General features: G+C 51.9%; 1 protein-coding gene across 8 annotated transcripts in view; it reads left to right on the top strand.

Annotated features, from left to right (window-relative positions):
* NOD2 (nucleotide binding oligomerization domain containing 2) overlaps positions 1-19,037 on the top strand; it is a 35,269-nt gene that overhangs the window by 5,961 nt on the left and 10,271 nt on the right. For 5 of the 8 annotated variants that reach the window (XM_036120056.2, XM_036120069.2, XM_036120038.2 and 2 more), the window contains exons 2-7: positions 81-547; positions 7,274-7,379; positions 9,934-11,749; positions 15,631-15,714; positions 15,929-16,012; positions 18,262-18,345. In XM_036120056.2, the coding sequence (XP_035975949.2) occupies positions 89-547; positions 7,274-7,379; positions 9,934-11,749; positions 15,631-15,714; positions 15,929-16,012; positions 18,262-18,345 (2,633 nt within the window). In that variant the 5' untranslated portion in view covers positions 81-88. Of the gene's footprint in view, positions 1-80; positions 548-7,273; positions 7,380-9,933; positions 11,750-15,630; positions 15,715-15,928; positions 16,013-16,123; positions 18,346-19,037 lie in introns of those variants that run through there. The other 3 variants (XM_078062983.1, XM_036120074.2, XM_036120081.2) reach the window with 3 other exon arrangements.

Genomic DNA, 19,037 nt, shown 5'->3' with positions numbered 1-19,037 from the left:
GGGCTGACTTGTCCTCCTCCCCTCACCCCACTGCCCCCTGCCTGCTTTCAGAGGAGTCCTGACCTCACTGTCCTCCCCAGGTTATGAAATGTGCACGCAGGAGGCCTTCCAGGCTCAGAGGAGTCAGCTGGTGGGGCTGTTGGTCTCAGGGTCCCTGGAGGGCTTCGAGAGCATCTTGGACTGGCTCCTTTCCTGGGAAGTCCTTTCCTGGGAAGACTACGAGGGACTCAGCCTCCTGGGCCAGCCCCTCTCGCACTTGGCCAGGCGCCTCCTGGACACTGTCCGGAATAAGGGCGCTTGGGGCTGTGAACAGCTTGTCGCGGCCATCCGGGAGGCCCAGACCGACTGCCAGGCCCCAGAGCTTTCTGGCTGCTGGGATCCTCACTCGCCCCACCCAGCCCGTGACCTGCAAAGTCACCGGCCAGCCATCGTCAGGAGACTCTACAGCCATGTGGAGGGCGTGCTGGATCTGGCGTGGGAGCACGGTTTCATCAGCCGGTACGAATGTGATGAAATCAGGTTGCCCATCTTCACATCCTCCCAGCGGGTAAGGCACTTCTGTCTTGGGTAATCAGAATTCACAGGAAAAGGGTGCTTAGTCACCAGGATGGGTTTGTCTTTAGGGAGTCAGCCCCATGGGGAGACAAAGGTGCTGGCCTTCCCCCTAACAAGGTCACCAGGCAGGTAAAAATCATTCAGGGCCTGTTCTCTGTGATGCCGGGGCTTCTCTGTGGAAACTCTCCCTCCTTAATCTCCCCTGTCTCTTCTCCTCGTCTGTGAAATGTCAGTAAGGTTCTCGGGAAAAGTCAGTGAGTTGATTCATGTAACCCTTCGAACAGTGTCTAGCGCATTGTAACCACTCGTTAACATTCCCATTGGCTGCCATTTGTTGTGTTATTGGTGATATTCTGTACTTGTATGCTTTTTGGCTGTCTTAAATTAACAGCTTAACATCATCAAAATTCATTAAGTTGTCTTTGTATTTCATAGTTAATTATTACATTGTATTTAATAGATACTTTAACATTTAATTACTAATCGTTAATAATTAGCACACTATGGACCACCATTGTTCACATGTCTACGTTGGATTTCTGATACGAACTTGCAATGGCTCATAGACGTTCAGAGTTGGGGTGTAACTCCCTCTGAAAACACATTCCGTTAGACCAGAAAAGTGTCTGTTGGGTAGTTTTGAAACTCCTTATTCATTTTACCCCAAATAGCGACCCTCTGGGCTCTTGTGATACAGATGGACCCATCACGGACATTCCCCTTTATATATTGGAGAACTGATGCCCAGAACAGTAGTTTGATGGCATGGAAGTGCCGTGCTGGACCTGGTACCTTGACTCGCTTGTTCATTGTTCATTCATTCATTTATTCAGCCAGAATCTTTTTTTTTTTTTAAAGATTTATTTATTTATTTATTTATTTGAGAGAGAGAGAGAGAGAGAGAGCACAAGTGGGGAGAGGGTAGAGGGAGAGGGAGAAGCAGGCTCCCTGCTGAGCAGGGAGCCCGATGTGGGGTTCGATCCCAGGACCCTGAGATCATGACCTGAGCCCAAGGTAGACGCTTACCTGACGGAGCCACCCAGGCGCCCCATTGGCCAGAATTTATTTAGATGCTTAATATGTGCTGGGCTCTTAAAGCTTCTTGTGCTCAGTAAATAGGCACTCAATAAATACTTGTTGATGAAACACCTCAGTTATTGAATGAATGAATAAATGAATTGGAATTAAATGGCAGTGTTAGGATGGGTCAAACTGGGGGGTTTTCTAGTCTTTATTTATCTATTAAAAAAAAGGTCTGGTGATTAGGTGAGTCTAGGTTGAGACTGATGGGATAAGCCAGTGCATCCTTAAGGCTGGCTTAAGGTGGCTGCGTATTTACAGAGCACGCGTGGTGTGGGCCCCTCCTGTTACTCACTAGTGCACATGAAACCTACAATTCTACCCTGAGCACCAACTCCTTGAGCCTGGCCCTGTGGGGATTACAAAAAACATGTTCGCTGTTGCACCTACCCTGGTGTCTTTGTGATCTGTTGTGGAGATCGAATCAGCCCATACGGGAAGTGAAAGGATTGTGTCTTGTCATCTTTGATCAAGTGTTCAACAGTGTGGTAGTGTGGTCCAGCCTGGATGCTCTGAGCAGTTTAGAGAAGGCAGCCTTGGGCCTAGAGACAGGGCATGCATAGAGGAGGTATTTGGATTGATGAAAAAAGAAAGTAGGGTAACTCATGGGCCAAAGAAGAAATCATAATGGAAATCAGAAAATAATTCAGAACCAAACAGTAATGAGAATCTGACTTATAAAAATTTATGGGGTACAGCTAGAGCGGAACATAGAGGGAAATGTATAACCTTAAATGCTAGTATTAGGAAAGAAGAAAGGCTGCATTTTAATGAGCTAAGACTACATCTTAAGAAAAGGCCAGGTGGACAGCAAAAGCACCCACCACTGGCACTGTGCAGAGCATGTGCCGACAAGACCTCTGAGGGTCGTAGGAGTTTCCCGAGGGACTGGGCGGCCTGAGGTTTAAGTTTTTGGAGTCCAGCTCTCTCTGAGCCTTCTTTGAGGTCTGGCATCGTATGGTTCTCTAACTTGGTGGCTTGCCTTCAGTGGTTGAATTTCTGATTCAGGGTGGGTGGCACTGTGGTATGTCCAACCAACATATCCTCCCAATCCAGGACTGCCTTGTTTACTCTTGTAACTGACCTTGTAATTTCCTATAAAGAGGCAGGTGTCATGGATTGCAGGTTGGGCACCGAAAAATGCTGTGGAATGAAACAAAATGCAAGTTGAAGAACTAGATCCCTAAAAGACCCACTGCTACTATTTACTGAGTGAGTGCCAGGCACGGTCCGTAGCCCTCGACGGTTGTGATCTCTAAGCCACACTGTGACCTTCTCAGGGTGTCGTGTTGGCTCTGCTGTTTCTTAACAGTGGAGAAACTGCCCAAACCACCCATCTGGGAAGTGGCCCAGCTACAGTTTGAATCCAGGCCTGACTGTCCCCAGAGCGAATGATCTTCTCTTTCTGACCTGAAATGTGGGGCTTCGTGCGGTGACCTCGCACAGTCGGGTATAACATTGCTAGCAGACCTGAGGCTATAAAGCCAGCTCTCCATCTGACTCATGCACCTGCTAAAGTTGCTAGGGCCAGAGTGTCAGACTGAAATGCTTGACTCTTTTATGACATTAACTCCAACACCTTTAACTTGGGAAATGTAGCATGCCTGCAGAAAAGTGTATAATTTCATATGTTGTGGTATAAACACATTCCCATCACCCACATGAAGACAGAATGTTACTAGTACTTTCCTCTGTTGCTACCCCTAGCCTGACTTTTGTGTGAAGTCATTTCTTTGCTTTTCTTCATAGTTTTAACACCTTATGCAATAATTCTCCAAACAATGTGTTTTGTTTTGAAAAAGTTCTAGCAAGCACAAGCATAGCAGTGTCAGGGAAGGGTAGTCCTGCCTCTCCTTCTTGGAGGCAGGCTCCCAGGAGCACGGAAGCTGAACAGGGCCTCAGGGACTTGGTCTTGGCTTTACCATTTGGAGGCTTTCTAAGGGCTCCTGCTGGGAAGTTAGTGGGCAAGGTCATTGAGTGAGTCCCGAGAAACAGAGCATTCACTACAGTTGGAGGATCTGGTAGGGCAGGTATGAGTCAGAGCCGGATGTCTGGGAATAGTCAGAGGAAGTGGGCTACTCTGTATGGTCAGTTGTAAGCTTGTCCAAGGCTCTTCCAGCTCCCAGGAATAGGGCCAGGCCAAACACTTATGCGGGGTGAAATGGGTGTCTTCCGCTGACCCAGGCCACAGGGGTGGAGAGAAAGAATATTAGCCTGCGGTGCAGACAAGCCAAGTATAGGTAAGGATTAGAGCCAGGCCTGCCTGGACATCTAGGAAATAATTGCCCTGGTCCTTTGTGAGTCTTGAGTCACGTTGCTCCAGTCTGCCTCAACTGGTGGCCCTTTGCTTATGGTAGAGCCATCATCCTGAGATTTCCCTTGATAGTCCTCTTGTGTTGGTTTTCCTCTATCCTGAGTAATGTCTTCCTTTTTCTTGGTTTGTTCTATTCTGGGAGATTGTATCTCCCCCACACTGTAAAATGAGTATATGGGAGTTAAATTTTAAGCTCTTATATAGCTACAAGTTTCCTCGTATTTGGTCAATAATTTGGCTGGGTATAAAATTCTGGGTTGGTCATCATTTTCCTTCAGAATTTTGAGATTATTACTCTCTTATCTGCTCTCTTCCAGAGAAGAATTGCTAAAATTCCAAAACTCTTTTATAACTCTTTCTGGACGCGTGTGGAATTTTCTTTTGGCCCCCTAACATTGTGAAATGTCACAGTGATGTGCCTTAGTGTTTTTCCATTGTGCTGGGCACTCAAGGGGTGCTTTGAATCTGAAAACTCAGTTTCTTTTATGTTCTGGAAGATTTTATTGATTATTGATGATTTCTTTCTCTTTTTTCTTTTCTCTCTTTATGGAACTACTCTTTGAATTTTAGGACTCCTAGACTGATCTCCTAATTTTCTTCTCTTTCTTGTCCATTTTCTATCTCTGTGTCCTTTTTTATCACTTCCTCTATAATATCTTCCACTTAATCTTTAAACCCTTGTGCCCTTGTGTTTTTCATTTTTGTGATCACTTTTAATTTCTAAGAGCTATTTTAAAATGTTTCTTATTATAGCATCCTGTTCTTGTTTCATGGATGCAATTTCTTGTCTCACTTAAGGACCATAACGATACGTGGTTTTTTTGTTTGTTTTGTTTTGTTTTTGGTGGAGGGCAGATTTTTTCCCACCCTGCGTAACCTTTTTATCCCACAAGTTGCTTTCCCCTTCCCCACTTATTTGGCCTCGATCTCCCATATGAGATGCTTTCTTTGGGCATGTGGTGATCCTTAGTTGACTGCTCATGACTGAAATATACTCCCTGAATCTTACTCTGGAAACTCAGAGCCTACAGGTGAAACTTGTCTGTCTCAAGTTTCACTGTAGACATTTTGGGAAGTGATGGTATTTGTATCTTTAGACTTTTCCTCCTAGGTTGGTCAAGTTACCAGCCTGGAGGTAAAGGTCTGACTTCCAGAGTTGTGAGAACCCAGTGAGTAAGAAGGCTGGGTGGTGATAGTGGTGGGGAGAGGTCTCTGTGTTCAGCACTCATTTTGCACATGGTCATTTAAAGCTGCTTTTGGGGCATGATGCCCACCTCCTTTATTATGCCTGGTACCTCCCAGTCCAGGGACCCTGTTTTAGCCTTTCCAGAATATAAATCTCCACACTTTGCCATGGCAGGGCAGGAAAAGTTGTTGTTGGCTTGGAGTGGGTCAGGGGAACCAGAGATCTGTTTTCTAAACCATGTTGACTCAACCCTCCTTACTTTAATCATTTCCTTTGATTATGGAGGTACCTGATGCTCTTAATTCCAGAGATCTTTATAGAGTCTGAGATGCACATTGTGTGGTTTTCAACCCACTGTTGGCTTAGGATCTGGCTTTCTGGGCTCTTCTAAGTCTATTACTATTCATTCCTTTGGCAAGTTCTTGAATGCATGCTCTGTGCCAGGCACTCTTCTAGGTGTTGAGGATACAGCAATGAGCAAAATAGACAAAAATCCTTGTCCTGGAGATGCTCATGTTCCAGTGCAGGGAGATGGATAATAAGCAAAAGGAAGCAAATGACAGGGCATGCTGGAAGGTGACGGATGTGCTATAGAAAATAGCAGAGTGGGTCTGGGGGTTGAAAGTTACAGGGGGTGGAGGTAGTGATTGCAATTTTAAGTAGATTGGTCAGGGAGTTCTCAAGAAGGTGATATTTGAGCAAAGGCTTAAAGGAGGTGAAGGAAGGAGTCATGTGGACAGCTGGAAAAAGGGCATTCCAGGCAGAGAGGACAGCCCCAGCAAAGGCCCAGAGGTGGGAGCATGCTTGATGTTTCCAGAAAACCCAAGGCTGGTGTTCTGAGCGGAATGAGCAGGGGGAAGATCAATAAGAGGTGAAGTGAGAGAAGTTAAGCAGGATCCTGAGGGTCACAGACAGCACTTTGGTCTGTTTAGAGCCTTGTAGGTTACTGTTGAACTTAGGCTTTTACTCTGAGAAAATGAGGGAAGTGCTGGGACATTTGTAACAGGAGAGGTATGATCTGACTTTTATTTTTAAAGAATGACACTCTGCCTGCAATGTTGAGAATAGATTCTGGGGACAGGGATGGAAGCAGGGACACAAGTTAGGCAGACTTTGCTGTTTTCCAGGTGAACAATGATGGTGGCTTGGACGGTGGCATAGAGGAGGGGACAAGAAGGGGCAGGGCTCTCTAGCTGTGCATCCAGTGGGGTAGACACTGGCCACATGTGGCTATTGAGCACTTGAAATGTGGCCGGTCTGCAGTGGCATTCTGTTCTGGAGAACGAATGTAAAATAGCTCAGTAATTTTTTATATTGATTACATGTTGAAATGGTGATATTCCGGCTATCTTGGCCTAAATAAAATATACGATTGAAATGGATTTCATTTATTTTTACTTTAAAAAAATATGGCTACTGGAGGACTCAACATGACAAATACGTCTCACATTTGTGTCTACCCTCTGGGCAGTGAGCATTATACTTCTATTGTGCTGTTCTGGATATGTGGTCAAGCCAACAGGGTTTGTTGGTGGATCGCAGAGGAGAAGTTTCCAGGGTGATTCTAGAAGTTTGGGGCTGAGCAACTGGAAGGGTAGAGTTGACATTAGCTGGAAGGAGGAAGGCTGCAGGTTTGGGGGCGGGTGTAGACCAGGAGTTTAGTTGTGGATATGTTAAGTCGGAGGTGTTTAGGGGGCATGGTGGGCAGGCAGTTTTGGGTGTGTGTGTCCAAGGTTCCGGGGAGCAGTTCAGGTTGGAGATGAAAATGTGGGGGTCGTGCTCAGTGATGGTATTCCAAGCCTTGGGGCTCCATGGAATCACCTGTCTTCCAAATGATTTCTTGCTTCCAGAGTTGTTTTTCCTATCCTTGCAGGTTTATGGATTTATGTCTTTTTCTCCTTTTTAAGTGATTCCCTCTTTTAGTGAGAGACAGATTGGGTGCGTGTGTTCAAGTGTTCGCTTCACCATGCAGCACCTAGTAATGTCTTCTTCAAAGTCCTCTTGCTTTGGGGTGTTTTTCTGGCCTCTTATTGTGGTGGAAGGGAGATGCCTAAGAAACTGTAGTGATCGGTAGAAACCTTCCCATACCGTCTCCATCCGCCTTTCTGGAAAGATACTGACTTTTGCTCTCCCCATAGGCAAGGAGGCTCCTCGATCTTGCCACAGTGAAGGCGAATGGGTTGGCTGCCTTTCTTCTACGTCATGTTCAGGAATTGCCAGTCCCGTTGGCCCTGCCTTTCGAAGGTATATACTTATATGTTCTTCTCGGTTCATCAGAAAGGGAAAGAAAGGCTGTACGGATTCCTGGTTAAGGGAAGAACTCCAGAGCAAGACGTGTCCTAAGTTAGAATTCCACTTACCGGCCCTACGGGCCTCCCTACGGCTCAGTTTCCTGATTTCAAGGATAACACCACCACCACTGACTCACTGGGCTACTGGGAGGATTGAGAGGCTTACCATGTGTAATATTAGGGTTAGCTTTTGTTACTTCCCAAGATGTACCATGATAACTGGAGCCTACTGTGCCCTGAAGCTAAGACAGGTCTTCCTCACCAGCCAAACTCTTACTATCTGTCCTGGAAGGGATATACTTTTGAGATAGGGCTGTTACCTCTTGATTTCTGCAATTTAACTACTCACTATGAGAAACTCTGGGACCAAATGGATTTAGATAACGTGGTAGCTCTCTCGTTGCACATGGCCACCAACCCAACCCAGGGACAGGAGGGGCTCGGATCCCACAGTTGGCACGTGGTAGGCATCCTTGCAAAGGTGCTTTATTTACCATATCCGTCCTTTGCAGCAACCTTGAGAAATCCGTGTCATTTTTTCCATTTTACGGATGTGAAAACTGGGGCAAGGAGGGCGGGGTTCGAGGTGAGGAGGATGTGTCTGGTTTTAAACCGTCTCCACTGTCGCTTCCCCTTTTCTTGGGAGGTGAGATCATTAGTTGTAAAGAGAGGGCGTGAGCCTCGTATGTCTTGTTCCACCATCACCATAGGGACTGCTCATTGGCAGTGAGGGCCCCTGACCTGTGGGTGGTGCTAGCAGAGAGATTTACCACCCTGGGCTCTACCCTCAGGGCAGGGAGCATGCCTGCGGGAGGGACGGCTAGAAGCTTGTGCTTCGTACCTCGGTGTGCACCATCTCCCTGAGAACAGGGCACAGACATCAGTGTCCAACAGGGGCTGCTCATCACAGAGCACTGTGCCCGGGTTGGGCCTTGGTTAATGTCTGCTGTTGACACCATCAAGCCCAGCTGGCTTTCATGCATTGTAACTCTGTGACATGGGGTCAGATTCCCCAGGGTGACCAATCCCAAATGGACGATTGACCTGTGTTTGTTTTTCAAATGAGAGATACCTGTTTTTCTGGAGAATTTTTTATTGGTGGGTCGTGTCTGGAAAACCTGCATTAGAACTCAGGGAATTAGAAAGGCAGGTGTATATTTTATGGTATCTACATTCAGTGCTCCTGGTATATCCAGATTTAAGAGCAATGATGACCATCAGCTCTGGGAACAGAAGACGGAACACAAATACGGGGCAACTGCTTTGGATGACCATAAACATAGCTTCGGTATGCTAAGTATGCTCTGTGAGAATTACTTGTTAGCTTTTGAGTTGAGGATCAGGGGGCTGGTCTTTGGTTGGGAGCAGCGAAATCATGATGCTCGAGTGTCCCCCCACCCTGGGGGCTCTGGACTACCACTTCCCCATTCCCTGAAAGAGGAACTAACCCCTGATACAGAAAGTAGTTTGCTCACATTGGTTATTAGGATGGTAAAGGAAAAGCAGCTGCCTTGTGGACACACCCTACGTGCAAGAGGGTTGCCGAGGGTTATGTGAAGAGGATGGGGAAGTGAATCGTGACCAAGGACTCTTGTCCAAGTGCTTGACCCAGGCACCCCGCTGCCCCTGAGACCAAAGAGTGCTAGGTCCACCTGGATCACCCAGGATATGTCCCTATCTCTTTAGTTTAATCACATTTATCTAGTCCCTTTTTTGTAAGTAAGGTGATATATTCACAGATCCTGGGGATTAGGACATGGTGCTACTGTTATGCCTACCAAACCCATCAGTATCACGATAATAAATACCATCTTTCAAGAGTTTACCATATGTCAGACATTCTTCTAAAGTTTATCTTATCTCATTTCCTCCTGTAACAATCCTTCATGGTGTGGATTGTCCCTGATTTTGGAGATAAGTATACCGAGGTTGAGTGGCTTGCACAAGCTAATGATGGAGCCAGCTTTCAAACCCAGGCGTATCTGACTTCAGAAATGGGGCTGCCAGGCTCATACACCTTGTATTTTCCTTTAGAAAGACGCAGCCGAGATTGAGTGGTGAAGAGGCTTCTCGGAGGCCGTCTAACCAACATGGTGGGACAGGCATCGGAATGCAGGTCCTCTGATCCCAGCCCAATGCTCCTTCTAATCTACAGCTCTTCCTGATGTCAGTAGTAATAATACCACTAGTTAATATCTTTTGAGCTCTGTGTGGGATGCTGAATGAAGCACTTGACATGAATTATCTTAATTGCTCCATGTAAACCCTATAAGGTAGGGACCACCATTTCCCCACTTCCCAAGGTGGGGGGGGGGTGGAATTCCCAGGCTTAGGAAGGTTACCTGACTGTCATCAAAGCCCACAACCTGAACGTGGAGAAGCCAGGGCTGGCACGTGCTGGCTCTTCTTTCCATGCATAACATCACATTCCCCCATGCAGCCCCCTCTCTGTCAGATCCCATCCTCCCCACCGTCCTACCTCATTTGCCTCTTCTTCGGTCTTCCAGATACCGCATGTAAGAAGTACATGTCCAAGCTGAGGACCACGATATCTGCTCAGTCTCGCTTCCTGAGCACCTATGATGGGGCTGAGAATCTTTGCCTGGAGGAAATATACACAGAGAATGTTCTGGAGATCCGGACAGAGGTGGGACTGGCCGGACCCCCGCAGAAGAGCGCTGTGACCCTGGGCCTGGAGGATCTCTTCAGCACCCGTGGCCACCTCAATGAAGATGCAGACACCGTGCTGGTGGTGGGTGAGGCGGGCAGCGGCAAGAGCACGCTGCTGCAGCAGATGCACCTGCTGTGGGCTGCAGGGCGCGACTTCCAGGAATTTCTCTTCGTCTTCCCATTCAGCTGCCGGCAGCTGCAGTGTGTGGTCAAGCCGCTGTCTGTGCAGATGCTGCTCTTTGAACACTGCTGTTGGCCTGACCTTGGCCAACAGGACGTCTTCCAATTCCTCCTCGACCACCCCAACCGTGTCCTCTTAACCTTCGATGGCTTTGACGAGTTCAGGTTCAGGTTCTCGGATCGCGAGCGTCACTGCTCTCCCACCGACCCCACCTCTGTCCAGAATCTGCTGTTCAACCTTCTGCAGGGCAACCTGCTAAAGAATGCCCGCAAGGTGCTGACCAGCCGACCCGATGCGGTGTCCGCATTCCTCAGGAAGTACCTGCGCTTGGAACTCCACCTCAAGGGCTTCTCAGAAGAGGGCATCGAGCTGTACCTGAGGAAGCGCCATCGTGACCCGGAGGTGGCCGACCGCCTCATCCGCCTGCTCAAAGGGACCTCGGCCCTGCATGGTTTGTGCCACCTTCCTGTTGTCTCGTGGATGGTGTCCAGATGCCACCAGGAACTGTTGTTGCATGGCGGGGGCTCCCCAAAGACCACCACGGATCTGTACCTGCTGATCCTGCAGCATTTTCTGCTGCATGCCTCCCCCCCAGACTTGGTGCCCCGCAGTCTGGGATCCGGCCTGCTTCGAGGCAGACTCCCCACCCTCCTGCGCCTGGGCCGGCTGGCTGTCTCAGGCCTGGGCACGTGCTGCTACCTGTTCTCAGCCAAGCAGCTCCAGGAGGCACACATCGACAGGGAGGACATTTCTCTTGGCTTCCTGGTGCACGCCAAGAGCGTTGTGCCCGGGGGCGCCGCCTCCCTCGAATTCCTGCACATCACCTTCCAGTGTTTTTTTGCAGCCTTGTACCTCGTGCTCAGCGCTGACCTGTCACCGTCCTTGCTCAGACAGCTCTTCAACTGTCACCGGCCGCGCAGCTCGCTGCTGGCCCGGCTGCTGCCCCCCATGTGCGTGCCGCGCTCAGAGGGCCAGGAGGGCGGCACGGCCGCCTTGCTGCGGGAGGCCGAGCCGCACAACCTCCGGATCACGGCAGCCTTCCTGGCGGGGCTGCTGTCCCGGGAGCACGGCGGCCTGCTGGCCGAGGGCCAGGCGTCCGAGAAGACCCTGCTCCAGCTCCAGGCCTGCACCCGCGGCTGCCTGTCCCGCAGCCTCCACGAGCACTTCCACTCCATCCCCCAGGCCGTGCCGGGGGAGGCCAAGAGCATGCACGCCATGCCCGGGTTCATGTGGCTCATCCGGAGCCTGTACGAGATGCAGGAGGAGCGGCTGGCCCGGCAGGCCGTGCGGGGGCTCAAGGTCGGGCACCTGAAGCTGACGTTTTGCGGCGTGGGCCCTGCGGAGTGTGCCGCCCTGGCGTTTGTGCTGCGGCACCTCGGGCGGCCCGTGGCCCTGCAGCTGGACCACAACTCTGTAGGGGACCTCGGTGTGGAGCAGCTGCTGCCTTGCCTGGACGTCTGCAAGGCTCTGTAGTGAGTGCGGGGTGACGCAGGCTGGGTGTGGCGCGAACGCCGGCACGAGCGCTCGGTGCCTTGTGGGAGGTGGGCGGGGCGCGGGGGGGAGGGGCCGGGCGGCCAGCCCCCCGCCACCCCTTCGGGGCAACCCCAGCCCCGCCCCTTCCCCGGTCCGGGGTCCTTAGTTTCCTGGTGATGATGACAGCCATGCGTATGGAGTGTCCTGCGTGTCGGGCGCTGTGTTACACGCTTCCTGCAATTAATTCCTTTCATCTCGGTGAACACCCGGGGCCGTCTCCCCGTTATCCTCCGTTTGAGGCCCAGAGAAGCAGAGTCACTGGTCTGGTGGGACACGGGAGATGGCAGAGCTGGGTTGAACAGATCACATCTTTCCTGTGACAAGTCCTTGCTCCCCACAAGCAGCCTGCCCGTGGATAGGTTTCGGGGCTCCACGGGAACCTTGAAGCGACACGCAAAGTTTTGTGTCATATGTGTGTGTTATTAGGAACCCCCCACAATTTAGAGGTGACTTAGGCCCCATGAGAGATTTTAAAATCCCAATGAGATGCGAATTTCAGGATCCAAGAGCTGGAAAGTGGCTGCAAAGTCGCACCGCATGCCCCCCACTTTTTTTTTTAAAGATTTTATTTTTCATTTGAGAGAGAGAGAGAGAGAGAGAGAGAGAGATCAGGAGCAGGGGGGGAGTTGCAGAGGGAGAAGCAGACTCCCCGCTGAGCAGGGAGCCCAATGTGGGGCTCGATCCCAGGACCCTGGGGTCATGACCTGAGCCAAAGGCAGATGCTCAACTGACTGAGCCACCCAGGCGCCCTGCACCTGCCCTTTCATCCTGCATGCAGTGCGGCACCCACATGAGGGTATGCTGTCACCCGTACTGCTTCCGGACCCCCGTCTGGACATGTGAGATTTCCTTCCCCCTTTGGAACGTCTGTTCCCAAACCCGCAGGGCCTCTCTCCGTCTAGGGCCAGGTGAGAGCAGAGGTCATGGCCGGGTCTGGCAGCCAGCTGGCTGCAGGCTCCCCCACTTTCCTCCCTGCCTTGAAAGGGCATGTCCTGCTCCCTATTTAAAACCTCTGAGAAAGTAGAAGTGGTAGCTTAACATTAAAATCTACTCACAGCTTTCTGGGGCTTTTGGTCTATCCCAGATGACCTTATTTGACCCTAAGCAAGGGACAAGCCTCTCCTTGAATCTATTAAGATGGCACACCTTCTCTGGGCCAGAGCAGCAAGATTTTTTTTCCCTCTGGAGCAAACATATGCCTATCTATTAGAAACTTGGTGGCCTGTGTTATCCCTTACATAGGGTCCATGATCGTAAGTTTATAAATATAATGTAATAATAATAATATGTAGCATATTTTATATAGTTAACATGTATATTATAGATAATATATGTTATGAATATATCAAGAGGATATAGTGTTGACATATTTAAATTGGGTCATTTGCAGGGAGTTTAATAAAGGGACTGTTTACAGAGGCTTGGGCAGCAGTTAGGAAGAGCCAGAAAGGACAGGGCAGGGTCCTGGGGCCAGTGACGGTGGGGTGGGGACGGGGCTGTCACCCTCCGCAGGCCTGGAGAGGCAGGGCTGGGGGGCAGGTGTGGAGAAGGCTGCCTAGTAGGAGCTGAGACTACAGAAAGCTGGGAGAGTGGGGGTCCTGGCCTTTCCTCCCCTTCCCACTCTTGCCTTGACCAACCAACCGGGAGTTAGCGCAGGGTACCTGCTGCTGTCATCCGTAGGCATCAGCCCCTCAGGACCGAGAGCCAGGCAGAGAGGGGAAAGTGGATCTGGCCAGGCAAATGGAAGATGGCTAGCACCATACTCTATTTCCCCAGGAAGGAGGAATCCCCGTATTTTCACTCAGGAAGTCTGAGACCTGTCTGTGGGAGTCATTTTCCTGATAAAATATGAACGTGCATTTTTCTGAATAGTGGACCCGTCATCCTCAAAGGGGTCCTTGAGTCCCAAGAGGTCGGGAACCACTGGCCTGGATGATCCTTATAGACCAGTCCATCCTTAGAATGAACGGACCCCCTCTCCTCAGTTAAGGAAAGCCCACGTCACTCCCAGAATGTGTCAAAGGGCTGAGGGGAGGCTCGAGGTCTGTTTTTTATTCTCAGAAGAAGGTTCCAGTGCTCTGCTCGTAGGTGAAAAGGAGCTTGTGGAAATGCAGATTCGAGGGCCCATCCGCAGTGATTCTCATTCCCTAGGTCTGGGGTGGTTTGTGGGAACCAGCTTCATTTTGCATGAGCCGTAAAAGACCTTGACCAAGTCCCACTTCTGTTTACTCTCTGTACCGAAATTGCCAGTGCTGTGTGGGAGGGGAAAGGACCTGGAGGTTGCTGCTTGGGCATTTCCTGTGTGTGTGTGTGTGCGCGCGCGCGCGTGTGTGTGAGACAGAGACAGAGAGACAGAGAGACAGAGACAGAGGCTAGTGGACAGCGGGAGGACTCCTCTCCCCCACAGCCATACTGCCTCTCTCCCACTTGAATTGTTTCCATGCCAACAGAAACGCGCAGCCTCCAGGAAACCTGTCTACCGAGTGTCCCCAGCTAGGTTTCTTTAGACGCTGGCTCTGACTCTAGGCTGCTGGCTTTCACAGTTTTTGGGCTGTGACCCACCGTGAGAGAGAAGTTACAAGCAGGCACACAGGCATCTAAGACTGAAACAAAAACTTCACAAAATGACTTTCCGGTGTAAACTCGGATGCATTCTGCCCTCTTCTGTCCTTTCTCCCTTTTCAAAATGCTGCTGGGCCCTTCAGAGTTGATTTCATGACCCACCAGCGGGTCACGACCTGCAGCCTGAAAATCACGGCTCTAGGAGCCCCTAGAAGGCCTGGGGGGAGAGGCAGGGGATGTCATGCTCAAGGGTGGGGTTCGGAGCCAGACCTCCCTGGTCCAGATGCTTTAGGCACTGTGCAACCTTGGCGCGGTCACTCCACTTGTCTGTGCCTCAATTTCCTTCCCCTTAATAGACATCATGGTAGTACCTACGTGGTGAGCTTTTGTGAGGATTAAATACCTTTACTTTTGGGAAGTGCTTAGGTGAGCACTCCATGCACGCGAGCGGTCATGATTATAGGGAGCTTCTACCCATTCCAGGTGCTCACAGGGCTTTATGTGCACTGTCTCTTTAAATCTTACTCTACAGCCAGGTGGGGCTGGGAATACCATCCCCCCCCTTTTTACCGAGGAAGGGAGCAGCAAATAACTAGTAAGTGGCTGCTAAGGATCCGAATTTCCACTGAGGGATTCCAGAGCCCACGTTGTTAACCTTTAAGTTAGGGTGTCCCCGATCTGCCTGAACAAGGGGATCATGGGCACAGTTGTTAACATACACAGATCCCTGGGCCCCACCGCCCCACACATACAGAATCACCAGCTCCAGGGGAGGGGCCTGAGAGTCTGTATTCTAGAGACGCTTTCTGAAGATCTTGTGGCATCAGGTGAGTTTGGGGGACGCTGCCCTCCGGTGCCCACCATCACCTCCTGCGGGGGAGGGGGCCGGCTAGTTCCCACCACACCCACCCACCTCGGGACCCTTCTGTGAGGCTGCTATGAAGATCATTTCTGTGTTACAAAGCTGGAAACAGTTCCTTGGACTAGGCCAGTGACCCCGAGGATTCCAGTGTTCTTTAGCAGGAGCTCTGGGTCCCCGCTTGCTGAGCTGTCCCCCACCTAGGGCATGGCGTCGGCACCCAGACCAGGGATGGGGGCGTCTCCTCTGTTCTGGGGCGCTCAGTGCTTTGCGGTGTTTTCCAGAAGCCCAGACGATGGCACTTTGGGCACGCGTGCAAATCTCTCCGGGGGTCTTGTTTATTTGATTTTTCTCTCGTCAGCTCCGTTTTCAAATTTATTTGTTTTGCCTTTTGTTCAGCTTGCGAGATAACAATATCTCCGACCGAGGTGTCTGCAAGCTCGTGGAGCATGCGCTGCAGAGCGAGCAGCTGCAGAAGTTAGCGTAAGTCGGGCTTGGGCTGCGGACGTCGGGGCCTCGTGCCCCCAGCCACGCTCCAGGCCGTGCCACCGGGGCCGTGAGCCGGGCCGGGGGGAGGTCTGCCTGGTCGGAGGGTGCGGGCGGCTCCTGTGCTGAGGGAACCGGCTACCCGGGGCTTGGGGTGGTCACTGACTGCCGTGCTTGGTTTCCATGGCTCCTCCCTTTTGGAACTTTCCAGGCTCTTCAACAACAAACTGACCGATGGCTGTGCACAACCCATGGCCAGGCTCCTTGCGTGTAAGGGGAACTTCTTGGCGTTAAGGTGAGCACTGCCTTTCTGCTGCACAGCTGAGTCCGCCTGGTCTGGCCTTGGCCCTGGCCTTGGCCCTGGCTCGGCCTCTGCTGGGCTGCTGATCTCCTGGCTGCTTTACAGGGCCAGCGTCGCCTTGGAGCAGGGTTTCGCCAATGCTCTGACCTCCCCAGCAAACTCCGGACCGGCTCTGCTCGGCTGAGGGCTTCCCGCCCTTTGACCTTTAGCCCCAGGGCTGAAGAGGGTTTCCAGGGCCTTTTCCTTCCCCGTGTCTAAGAGTGTCATGAGCTCTCTGGGGTTTCCCAGCTCACTGATGCACGTTGAGCACGGGCTGTGGGCAGAGGTGTGCATCAGTCTCCTGTCCCCACGGCGGTGGCAGCCAGTCACTGAAAAGCTCTCAGAAGGTCCTTTCAGCGCTTGGCGGGTCCGGCTTTGTACTCCAGTCTGTGAAGTCTGCGATTCTGCTGCTCTTGGCCCTCCCGGCTCAACTGGAGTCTCTCTCCTGACACTGTTAAATCACCTCTCCTGCTGGCCCCTGGCTTGGCCTGGCTTCTCTCTCTCTCTCTCTCTCTCTCTCTGGGAATGTCTTGCCTCCTGGATTTCTGTGGATGAACAATTGCTATTGTCCATTCTTTCTACCTGCTGGGCTGGGTTTGGGGATGGGAGCCTCCAGTTTTAAATTGCTAACCATGTAGCTCAGTCTCAGGCAGGGCTGCTGAGGCCAACCCCAGAGGTGGCTTTCTGTACAAAGGACTCTGTTCTGCCACCACCACCCGCTCCCCCAGACTCAGAATCCTGAGAGCCGCTGTGGCCAGGGGGAGGGCCGTGGGGTAGCGGGAAGGTGCTACACTCGAACCTGAGGCCTGGGTTCTGGGCTAGAATAGCACGATAGTTGAGAGCATGGGGCTCTGGGGATCAGACCGACTGAGGTTTGGGTCCAGGATCCCTGAGATTTGAATCCTCATTTGCTGTGTGACCTTGGGTCAGCCCAGTGTCTCTGTGACTCTGTTTCCCCTTCCGTAAAATGTGGATAATAATTACAGCTTCCTCCTAGGTTGTTGCGATGACTAGATGAGTTAACATATGCAGAGACCCGGCACAGTAAGTCGGTGCTTTAAGCAGTGAGCTCAGTGGCTAAAAGATGGCGAATAATCCCGAAAGTTCTCAGTATGTTTGTCCAGTAGTTCAGGCCTCTGAGGAGGGATTAGATGTGCAAGAAATTTGTTGGGGAAAATGCCAATGAGGGGCAGAGGGGGAAGGCGCTGGGGGAGGCTGGGCAAGTCAGGTCTGACCCTGAGTGAGGGGGAGAGGGAAGGAAGAGGGCTGGGAGGAAGTGTCCTGGCCTTCAGTGCAGTTCTGAGAGCACAGACGGTGGCGGCCAGTCCTCCAGCCAAGTGTGCCCAGCTGGGTCTTGTGTCTCCGGGTCACCGGCTGGGAGCCGCCTGTGGGAAGCGGGCCTCGGTACAGAGGTGACCTTGGGTTTCCCAGCCCAGCAGCAGGGGCCCTTAATCACAGGGCCTGTGGTCAGAGGTGTGAGAGGCCACCACACTCCTTCTGGAAGGGGATCATAGTGCCTGCCTTGCAGCATTATGAGCTAGAGTGGCTTCAAGGGCCTGAAAGTTCTCTAAAAAGAGGAAAGTGTATTATTCCAGGAAGCCTGGGGTTGTGGGTGAGAGTTCTGGGGACCTCCCTGAAACTCTCTGAGGTACCTGGATGTGGCTGAAGCCTCCCCCCTCCAGTCCCTGCTCAGCAGGATCCCCTTCCCTCTCCCAGCGGCCGGGGCCTGCCCTCTTTCCAGAACAGGTGAATGCTCCCTGCAGCAACAGTGGACCCAGGAGAGCTGCAGGGGGGCATGGAGTCTAGTGCCAGCCAGTGGCTGATGCAGGAGGAAAAGGTGTGATAGTGAGTCACCCTCCCTCCCCTGGGGAAACCACCTCCTAGGACACCTGCCTATTGTGCATTCTGCCCGTACCTGTCACACTGCTTTGCAAAACAGGTTTCCCCCACTTCTTTCCCTTTGCAGCTGGGAAATGAAGTAGCGGGAGTCATTACATCCCCCAAACAGGAATAGAAAAGCACATACGCTCACTGTTGGGCAGGCAGGAGCTAGAGGACAGGCTCCTGCGTCCTGCAGAGAACTCCTCAAAGCTTTTCTCCATGTTTCTGTGTCTGGGACACACTTTTCCCAGCAGCCCCGGGCTTTCTGGGCACTCACATCTCCCTGTCCCGCACACTCTTAGCCTCCCTGCCTTCCCTTCCAGGCTGGGGAATAACCATATCACTGCCGCAGGAGCCCAGGTGCTGGCCGAGGGGCTCAGAGCCAACGCCTCCTTGCAGTTCTTGGGGTAGGTTGGATTCTGGGGCAGAGGGACCGCGTTGGGGGGCTTAGAGGTAGGTGACACATTTCGGCCGGAAGGTCCCAGAGGCAGTGGGAGAGAGTGGGTGGCCCTTGGCTGCTTTGGTGTTTGTCTTTCACTCAACAAACAAGAAGCTCAGGAAGAGCCCGTGGTGGCAGGAAGCTCTCTGGTCCTCGCTGGGTCCAGGGCTGTGCCTCTCGCCCTCGTGAGTCCATCAGAACCACTTGGGAGCTTCTGAAGAATGCCTGGGCCCCACCCTAGACTAATTAAATGAAGCGCCCGGGTGCAGGGCTTAGGAATCAGTCATTTTAAAAAAAACCTCTGCCGAGGTTGTGCGGCCAGGGATGAGAAGCAGGGTAAGAGAGGGAGGTGGACAAGGCTGGAGACTGGCTGGGATGGGAGGGGGCCTTGCCGGGTTCTTCAGAGCGCGTGTTGCTGTGGGGTCAGGCCAGGCCTTCCAGGGAGGGCAGAAGAGTCAGACGCGGGCTGGGAGGGCAGTCCCACAGACCACAGGTCCCCACAGAGTGTTGCGGGGGGCGGGGGGAGGAGGGGGGAGTCCTCTGGTTGCCAGGCAGAGTGACCACCCCCCAGGATGGCATCCTTGCAGTCCCCGCTCCCGTCCTGCCTCCCCTGGTGTGAGCTAGGGTCCCTTGGACGAGAAATGCGGGTTTGAGGACCCA

The sequence above is a fragment of the Halichoerus grypus genome, chromosome 15 (assembly GCF_964656455.1).
Source record: "Halichoerus grypus chromosome 15, mHalGry1.hap1.1, whole genome shotgun sequence".
NCBI lineage: Eukaryota > Metazoa > Chordata > Mammalia > Carnivora > Phocidae > Halichoerus > Halichoerus grypus.
The sequence above is the reverse complement of the archived record's forward strand: the minus strand, read 5'-3'. Positions and strand labels throughout refer to the sequence as shown.